At 36.3% G+C, this 10064-nt stretch overlaps 1 protein-coding gene across 1 annotated transcript in view; it reads right to left on the bottom strand.

Annotated features, from left to right (window-relative positions):
• Positions 1–1691: 1691 nt before the first annotated feature.
• The window catches only part of LOC128013009 (phosphoenolpyruvate carboxykinase, cytosolic [GTP]), an 11601-nt gene continuing 3228 nt past the window's right edge, over positions 1692–10064 (bottom strand). Inside the window, exons 2-10 of the mRNA XM_052595681.1 lie at positions 8951–9166; positions 8646–8830; positions 7669–7875; positions 6863–7050; positions 6238–6400; positions 5744–5959; positions 5391–5528; positions 2841–2936; positions 1692–2707 (exon numbers count right to left, since the gene is read on the bottom strand). Of these exons, the coding sequence (XP_052451641.1) occupies positions 2238–2707; positions 2841–2936; positions 5391–5528; positions 5744–5959; positions 6238–6400; positions 6863–7050; positions 7669–7875; positions 8646–8830; positions 8951–9166 (1879 nt within the window). The 3' untranslated portion in view covers positions 1692–2237. The remainder of the gene's footprint in view (positions 2708–2840; positions 2937–5390; positions 5529–5743; positions 5960–6237; positions 6401–6862; positions 7051–7668; positions 7876–8645; positions 8831–8950; positions 9167–10064) is intronic.

Genomic DNA, 10064 nt, shown 5'->3' with positions numbered 1-10064 from the left:
TATCAATTCAATACATTTCTATTGGGAATAAATGTTGTTAAATAAACAATGGTTTGAAAGTGGTTGCTTATTTATTCATTTTTGTGAAAATTGAGAATATTTCCCTCCCTCTCAACGTAGTGGTCAATTTTACCAGATTATACAGATGCTGATGTGTTTTGGTTTTCATAGCGTCATATGTGAGTGAATGACTTTGATAGGGGACATAGTAGTGCATTTGTAGTTCTATGAGCATTTAAATATTTGTAAATCAAAATACACCTGATGACAGTTAGAATTTGAAGTATTGAGTATATTTACTGTATATTACAGTAATATATTCTGTATATGACCATATTATGGTGATCCTGAGGTCGTGATGATGGGGCCCTTGAATATTGTTGCCCAGGGTACAACAAAGTATTAATCTGGCCCAGACCGCAAGGCGGCGAGATCAAAGCATGTCGCACCTCTGTTTCTCAACGTCACTGGGTTCATCATCAGGCTATCTATCCTATTTGTTCTCCTTTCAAGATTGCATTATTGCAATACATAAACACATAAATACATGTTAATGTTATGTTGCTTCCATTGTCTTCATTTGGAAGTCACTTTGGATAAAAGCGTCTGCTAAATGTAAATGTAATGTTGAAGTTAATTTTAAGTACATTAGACACATTATTGCCAATATTTGCTCTATTTTTCCAACCATTGCGTGGTGTTGGTGTTTCCTTCTTGAATGATAAATTTCTTTTTGTAAGGAACCAAGTGATGATTTAATAAGCCATTCATAAAGACGGTTGCTAAAAAGTTGTGTACTAGTATACTATTTTAGCTTACCTTTTTATGACAGAAATTGTAAGAGTATTATGCTTGTAGGATGTTAGGCAATCAGAAAATCACTTGCTTCATTATAGAATTTATATGAATGAAGACACATATTTTTTTCTTTTTTTTTACTATATTAGAATATATGACCTTATTAAGTAAAAAGTGCCCCTGGGAATCTTGGTTGTAAAAGTTATTTTCGCTCAGTCAAGGACTATTTTTATCTCTATGTAGAATATTATTATAAAATATTATTACATACTTTTGCTTTTAATATTTGTATTTTGTGTTAATCATTCTATGAATGTATGTTGTGATGGTATCCTGCATATATAACTCAGGAAGATCTATAAAATTTGTGTATGCTGCTAACAATCACTGATCTAAGTGAAATACCACAAAACTCACATTTAATTTTAAATTCACTCTTCTATTATTTTATATTTCAGGACAGGGTGGACCCATAATTGCTGGCTGTGTGGGAGGAGTTGTGCTCTTTTTTTAGTACGAGGTAAATTTAGATTTCTTCTGCATCATTGTGTACATCTGGGGGTTTTGCAGCATACTAGCTCCAGAAAAATAAGCCCAAAGTGTTTCTTTGTAGCGAGTGCTGTAGAATTTGCTATTGATGCAGTCAATGTTATAATGCAGATTTGAATAGTTTAAGAACACACTCAGGAATAGTAAATATTACATAAAATGCCACTGTATGCAATGTTTTCTATCATTATATCTTGTAACGTTTACATTCAAACATAATCTTACATGATAATGTCCCGTTCAAAACAAAATGGATGTTGTAAACATGAGATTTATGGCATATTGTAAAAAGTAAAGAGATAACTGATGTTATGTAAAAAATCTGAATGATGCACACAACAAAGTTTGGTTTAGAGTTGCATTTATTCAGTCAGCTCATGCACACATTCAATGATAGAGACTTGTCTGTGTTCTTTGGTCCCATCTTTCAACCCTAGCTTACCATGATTCATGTCAATCAATTTCCAATGATAAAAAGCAAAATCTTTAGATATAAAACTTCAGCTTACATTAGGTGAGTAAAAAACCGATGGTTTGGTGCTCTCCTTCAAGACATGTCTAAACAGATATTAGGTAGTGTACTCCTGAACTATACATATTTTGAAGATGCTGTGGTTTAAATTAATAATATGGTCTTGTTTTAACAGTAAAATAATCTAAAAGGCATTTTGGGACATTTGTAAACATTAAATAGAGTTTTTAGCTTCTACTGTAAGATCAAATAAGGCACCTAGGTATTGATACCACTGATGGCATCTTGTGAACTTTTTGGTTTGGTGTTTCTCAGGTGCAGCATCCACTGCAGTGCAACAGTCACATAAAAACAGTTACCTCCACCTCAACCCATCCTATTCTTCACTTCTGTTCAACATCAGTGTAATGTAGCGTGTTCAATCCCTCACTCTGTCCTCCAGCGCCCTCAGCTCTCCTTCCACTTGTGCGGGCAGATCAGCTCCAACCTGCTGGGTGAAGTAGGTCCGAAGCTCCTGTGTTTCCTTCTGCCAGAAGGGTTTGGGCAGGTCAAAGAGGGCACCCATATCGATATTTCCACCCAGGCCTTCTGTGTTTATGGCACCGTTTTGTGGAATCCATCCCACAATGCTTTGGGTGGCAGCCTCGTCTTCACTGGTACGACCGCATCGTTTGAAGATCCACTCGAGGACGCGTGCGTTCTCCCCAAACCCTGGCCACAAGAAAGAGCCGGTCTTCTGATCTTTTCGGAACCAGTTGACGTGGAAGATCTTGGGGAGTTGGGTTTGGCCCTTGCGTGTCTCCATACTCAGCCAGTGGGCCAAGTAGTCACCAAAGTTGTAACCGAAGAAAGGACGCATGGCGAAGGGGTCATGCATGATTACTTTACCTAAAGAAAATAAGGCACATATTAAAATGTGTAAATATCAGTATGAGCTTTTCGCTCAGTTTGTCAGTAAGTGCTTAAAAGTTGTGTACACTTTTGTGTACTGTTTATCATATGGAGAAATGAAAGTTTGTACCTTTATGTTCAGCAGCAGCTGTGGATTCAGATCTCATGGCTGCACCCACAAACACACCGTGACGCCAGTTAAATGACTCGTACACCAAAGGCACACCTGGGAAAAAAAAGAAATTTTAAGGTGTAACGTATAACACGTCTATGTATATATACAGTACTGTTATAAAGTTTAAAGTCAGTAAATTTATTTTCTTTTCGAAGTCTCTTGTGTTTCTTCAAACTGGCTGTTATTAAGCCTCTCATCAAAAAAACATAACTTGACCCCAAGGAACTAGTTAATTATAGACCGATCTCGAATCACCCTTTTCTGTCCAAGATACTAGAAAAGGTAGTATCCTCACAATTATATTCCTTCTTAGAGAAAAATGGTATCTGTGAGGATTTCCAGACAGGATTTAGACTGTATAATAGTACTGAGGCTGCTCTCCTTAGAGTTAAAATTGACCTGCTCTTATCATCTGATCATGGTTCGATCTCTCTATTAGTGCTATTGGATCTTAGTGTTGCGTTCGACACCATTGACCACAACATTCATTGCATAGTCTAGAAAACTTTGTTGGCATTAATGGAAGTGCATTAGCATGGTTTAAATCGTACTTTTATGACCGCCATCAATTCGTAGCAGTGAATAAAGAGGACTCATTGATCACAAGCGCAGTATGGAGTACCTCAAGGCTCAGTACTAGGGCCGTTACTCTTCACACTTTACACGTTACCCTTGGGAGATATCATCAGGAAAGTTAGCTTGGAATGGATAGTGGATATAAAAAACTGGATGACGAGTAATTCTTACTGCTAAATTCTGAAAAAACAGAGGTGTTAATTATAGGACCTAAAAACTCTGCATGTAATAACCTAGAACGCTGTCTAAGACTTGACGGCTGCTCTGTCAATTCTTTGTCATCAGTTAAGAACCTAGATGTCCTATTTGATAGCAATCTTTCCTAAGAAAGCCACATTTCTAGCATTTGTTAAAACTGCATTTTTCCATCTCGAAAATATATCTAAATTACGGCCTATGCTCTCAATGTCAAATGCAGAAATGTTAATCCATGCATTTATGATCTCAAGGTTAGATTATTGTAATGCTTTATTGGGTGGTTGTTCTACACCCTTGGTAAACAAACTCCAATTAGTCCAAAATGCAGCAGCTAGAGTTCTTACCAGGAAGTATGGCCAAATTAGCCCGGTCCTGTCAGCACTGCACTGACTCCCTATTAAACAATGTATAGATTTTAAAATCTTGCTTATTACATATAAAGCCCTGAATGGTTTAGCACCTCAGTATTTGAATGAGCTCTTGTTACATTATAATTCCCCACGTCCGCTGTGTTCTCGAAACTCATGCAATTTGATAATACTTAGAATATCAAAAGATGGTGGATCAGACCCAGAAGGTGGATCAGCACCTAGAAAGGACCTCTACAGCCCTGAAAGACAGCGGAGACCAGGACAACTAGAGCCCCAGATACAGATCCCCTGTAAAGACCTTGTCTCAGACGACCACCGGGACAAGACCACAGGAAACAATCTGACAATCTGCGCAATCTGACTTTGCTGCAGCCTGGAATTGAACTGCTGGTTTCATCTGGTCAGAGAAGAACTGGCCCCCAAACTGAGCCTGGTTTCTCCCAAGGTTGTTTTCTCGATTCTGTTACAGATAGAGTTTTGGTTCCTTGCCGCTGTTGCCTCTGGCTTGCTTAGTTGGGGTCACTTCATTTACAGTGATATCGTTGACTTGATTGCAAATGATTGCACAGATACTATTTAAACTGAACTGAGATGATGACATCACTAAATTCAATGATGAACTGAACATGAACCGTTTAACTGTCATTTTGCATTATTGACGCACTGTTTCCCTAATTAATGTTGTTAAGTTGCTTTGATTCCATCTTTTTTGTTTAAAGCGCTACATAAATAAAGGATGTTCACCAAGGCTGCATTTATTTGAAAATGCAATGATAATGGCATTATTGTGAAATATTATTACAATGTAACGGCTTTTAGTTTTAATGTATAAAAAATTTAATTAATTCCTGTAATGGCAAAGCACAGCATTTATGTGAAATTAATTATTTTTTATCAATTTGATAAAAAGATGTTCTAAATGTAACCTTTGATTTAATGCATCCTTACTATTTACATCAAGAAAGATATTTAAAAAGATAAATAAAAGCAGGATGGATTCTGATTGACTGTCAGTGTTTTCATTCATCAGCAGGAAAAAATATATATATTTCAAAAGTTATACCAATAATATCTTTCCTTTGTGCCAATGGTATTCTTACATTTAGAAAGATTCTACGTTTTACCATTATTGTTATAGTTATTGTCTTTGGCATGAAACAGTGTTAATATCAAAAATACTATTCTAGTTTTATTAATATTTTGAGAAAGGTTTTTCTACTTTGTATTTTCCACTTGTTGTGTGTTTTTTATTTCAGGTAACATTTTTTTTGGTTAGTTGTGAATTGGCCTTATAACTAATAATTTCTAACATAAAATGTGCATTTTAAATATACAGTTTTGATTCAGTGATATTACAAACCTTCTGGTCTTCTTCCACCGAATACAATGGCATCAATGGGGACGCCCTCATCACTTTCCCAGAGGGGGTCTATGATGGGGCACTGGCCAGCTGGGGCACAAAACCTGGAGTTTGGGTGAGCACACAGTGAAGAATCACCTGAGAAACACAAGAACAGATAAACCATCACCATTATAACACCATGCACAGATGCTGTCCATGTAATAGAAATAGGTCATTTTCTTTACTATATAAATAAATTATATTATTAGTTGTTTTTTAAAGGTTTACATATAAATGTTGCAGAATACAAATATAAGAATATAAATTGCAGAATATATATTTTGTAAAATACGTTTACTGAACAATCTTACCATACTTCCAGGATTTTCCATGCCAGTCTGTGAGTTTGATTCCAGGTGAAGGTGGTTCCAGACCCTCCCACCAGACGCCCCCATCGCTGGTCTCTCCCACGTTAGTGAACACTGTGTTCCTGGAGATGGTTGCCATGGCATGAGGGTTTGTCTTCAGGGACGTCCCGGGGGCGACTCCAAAAAATCCATTCTCTGGATTAATGGCTCGGAGTTTACCTGGTGAAGAAAGTCAAAATACACCACTGTCTATATTTATAACCATAAACAACAGTATTCCAGTCAACACTATATGGCAAAACTGTTTCTGAGCAACTGTGTGTTTTGTTTACTGAGAGCCATGAACTTATTTCTATTTTAATTAGTTCTCTTTCTGCTGCCCAATAAAAATGCTAAAATAAAAGATATGGTATCATTACCTGGCTGCCCATAAACCCACACTTGCCATGCTGTGTCAACAGAAGCATATGTTGTCTAGGACAAGTCATATTTCTCACCCTGACTGTCAAATTTCATCCAGGCGATGTCATCGCCCACACACTCAACCGTCCAGCCTGGCAGTGATGGTTTCATCATGGCCAGGTTAGTTTTCCCACAAGCGCTCGGGAACGCTGCTGCAATGTACCGTTTTACACCCTGAGGATTTGTGATTCCCAGAATCTGGTGGAGAAAGAAACAGTGACGTCTATCAACATTATGTTTTACAACTGATGACTCCAGCTAAAAGAGTGGTACATAAGTACAATGCACTGTTACTTGATCGATATGGCTTATATATAATATATAAGGTCATAAACTTTCATTAACCCTTGTACGCTCCTCATTTGAGAGTCACACTCATAGTATTCGCAGTCAAAAGTGACCGGACACCTGAAATTTATTTATTTAGTAAATTCAATCTAATACATTTTTGTTCAATAATATGTTTTTATTTATTTAACCTAACCATTAGATTCCTGTATAGGACTCTAAAGAGAGCCTTGTGAATTCCCAATTGTTTTCATACATAATCGTTTACTTTTATTGGGTTGTGGAATTAAATGTATATTAAGGCATTCTCAAAGACTACTTTTTGTCAAGGTTTATATTTTTTGTTTTAAATGTTGATTTGATGTCCCATACCAGCATGTGTTCAGCCAACCAGCCTTCATCTTTGGCAATGCGTGAGGCGATACGAAGAGCAAAACATTTCTTTCCAAGGAGCGAGTTTCCACCGTAACCGCTGCCGAAGGACAGGATCTGTCTGCTGTCAGGAAGATGTGAGATCAACACCTTGTCCGGGTTACAAGGCCAGCTGTTTACTAAAGGAGCTGTGAGGGAACAACAGAGAAAGATAAGATATTGATGAGAAACAAATATATATACCACACTACCATTTACAAGATCTAAGATGTTACAAATGATTTCTAGTTCAAATAAATACTGTTCCTTTAAACTTTCATTTCATTTAAGAATCCTGACCAAATGCGTCACGATTTCCAAACAATATTAAGCAGCACAACTGTTTTCAACATCGGTAATAATAAGAAATGTTTCTTGAGCAGCATGATTTCTGAAGGATCATGTGACACAAGACTGGAGTAATGGCTGTGGAAAATTCTTTTTTTTTTTCATCACAGGAATAAATGACATTTAAAAACAATTTATTTTAAATAAAAGTAATATTTCACGATAGAGCTGTTTTTATTGTATTTTTAATTAAATAAATGCAGCTTTGGTGAGCATGAAAGACTTCTTCCGAAAACATAAAATCTGACTGACCCCAAACATTTGTAACGTAATTTAATTAGCCAAATAACATTTGAAAATAACAAACAATGTGATGACATAATCGATAATCTAAAGGAACTTGTGAAATTTAGAGTTCCATTTAATCAAATGAGTCACATTTGCATTTAATCTGACGTTAAAATAAAGCATTATGGTACCTTTGAGTGGTAAAGGTCGGCCCAAAGAGTGCTGGCAGCGCACAAACTCCGCCCCCTCGGCTAGTTTTTCCATCACTGGAGTCCCCATGCGTGTCATGATGCCCATGCTAGCCACCACATAAGGAGAATCTGTCACCTGAACACCAAACTTAGCAAGAGAAGAGTTCACAGGGCCCATACTGAAGGGGATCACATACATTGTGCGTCCTATAGAGGGACAGAAAACACAAATATTGAAGAGATGTTTCCAGCATTCATTTACTTTCAGTGTTCCAGACTATCCCACATGAGTGTGTGGACTGATGAAAATTTTAAGGAATATGTGAGGTTAAGCTCTAATGACAGGATTCTGTGGAAAGTTATTCTTCTCAGCGCACACATGCCTCTTTTCTATGCAAGTCAGAATTGTTATATATAATATTTCTATTTTGCTTGACACAGTTAACATTGCACTACTGCTGTCTATGGAAGGCAGGTGCCACAGCCAACTGAATTTGATTAAAGAGAGCTCTGCTTTGTGTACATTTACTTCTGATCATGGCAGCAGTTATATATCAAATGATGATAAGATAATGGAGAAGAGCATTATAACCGGGCATATATCCAGCTGCACAATATCGACGAGTTCTCTTTCAGCGTGTTAAAGAGCTGATTCAGATCCCTGGATTTTAGGGGGTTCATTATTATTGAACATACTCATTGATATATTGTTATATTTGATGTGTTTAAAAATATTTGGAATATTTCATACTTTTAATATTCAAATTAAATAATGTTTTATATAATTCTAAATAATACTTAGTAATATATAAAATAATATAAAATATATTTATATATTAAGTGAAATTTATATTACTTAATATCATTATTTTAGTATTTATTTTATTCAAGACATATCTTACACAACATTTTACTGGTGGTTGAAGGAAATATTTGACAGGTTTCAGTAATTGTTCAGTGGTTTATGTAACACACACCTGCCATGCAGCCAGGAAAGCGGTCCTCTCTGGCTTTCTGAAAGTCTTTCTCACTCATCCAGCTGCCCAGCTGGGACTTGGCACCTCCGCTGGGAATGGGAATAGTGTCTCTTTGGTCCTTAGTGACAATCACAGTTTTACTCTCCACACGAGCCACATCTTTGGGGTCAGTACGTGCCAGCCAGCTGCACACAGAAAATAGTAGAAATTTAAATCAGGATTAAGTTCATATAAAACCATTCATGATGATGATAATCATTTGTTGTTCAAAAACTCATTATGAGACTTGAAAAAAAAGTGCTTACCAGTTTTCATATTTGGCGAGTTTCTTCACCATGCCCTCTTTCTCCAGGTTGGCCAGGATGTCTGCTGCCTCCTCTGGAGTGCCTGTGACCACGTGCACTTTAGCAGGTTTACATTCAGCCACAGCGCCCGACACAAACTCTGCCACTGACGGGGGAAGAGAGGGGAGGGTGGCGAGTGACCGCACACCCACTGAAGCTGTACTGATGGCATTTCGCCTGCATGGACACACACAAACATTAGTACAACAACATACAGATATGGTCTGTAAATAGCATGTGTCTAGTGCTGTGAAATTATTAATCGCGATTAATCACATCCAAAATAAAGGTTTACATAATATATGTGTGTGTGCTGTGTATAGTTATTAAGTATATATAAATGCACAAACAAACAGTATATATTTAAAAAATATTTACATGTATATATTTATATGATTTGTATTACAGATAAATAAACTTAATATATAAACATATTCTTCTTAAATATATGCATGTATGTTTGTGTATTTATATAAACACAATAAATATACACAGTACACACACACATATATAATATAAACAAAACTTTTATTTTGGATGCGATTAATCGCGATACATTTGAGGTTTTAGTTAATTATGCATGTAAACTTTTTACAAAAAGTCACAGACCATACAAACTTAATTTTATCTTCAATCAATCTGTGTATTATTAGTGGGAATTATTCAGGGATCTCTGAAAATAACATCAACACACCAGCAGGAGGCGACAAGTTACTGTCTTTAAGAGTCATTTGAATCATTCACTCAAATGATTTGTTCAAAAAATGTATTCCTTCAGGAACTAAATGACTTAAATTTGTTCAAAAACACGCCTTCAGACAGGAACAAAACACTGTGTGTTTCTCATTAATGCGCAATCTTTATTCTTCTGTAACGTTCTTTGGAACTAACAAGAATAGGCTGACCATATATACGTCTAAAAGGTAAGTTACTCAATATTACCTGCTTATTTATTGAACTAAGCTTCAATTTTAAACAATAGTTGTCTAACATTTATTAAAGAGAGTGTGTGTCCTCTCAAAGGCCTAATCTAAATTGGAATCCACCTTCCAAATTGCTTTAAGTATAAATAATG

This window comes from Carassius gibelio, chromosome B24, assembly GCF_023724105.1.
Source record: "Carassius gibelio isolate Cgi1373 ecotype wild population from Czech Republic chromosome B24, carGib1.2-hapl.c, whole genome shotgun sequence".
In the NCBI taxonomy this organism is placed as follows: Eukaryota; Metazoa; Chordata; class Actinopteri; order Cypriniformes; family Cyprinidae; genus Carassius; species Carassius gibelio.
Note: the sequence above shows the minus strand (reverse complement) of the source record. Positions and strands in the feature narration are given on the sequence as shown.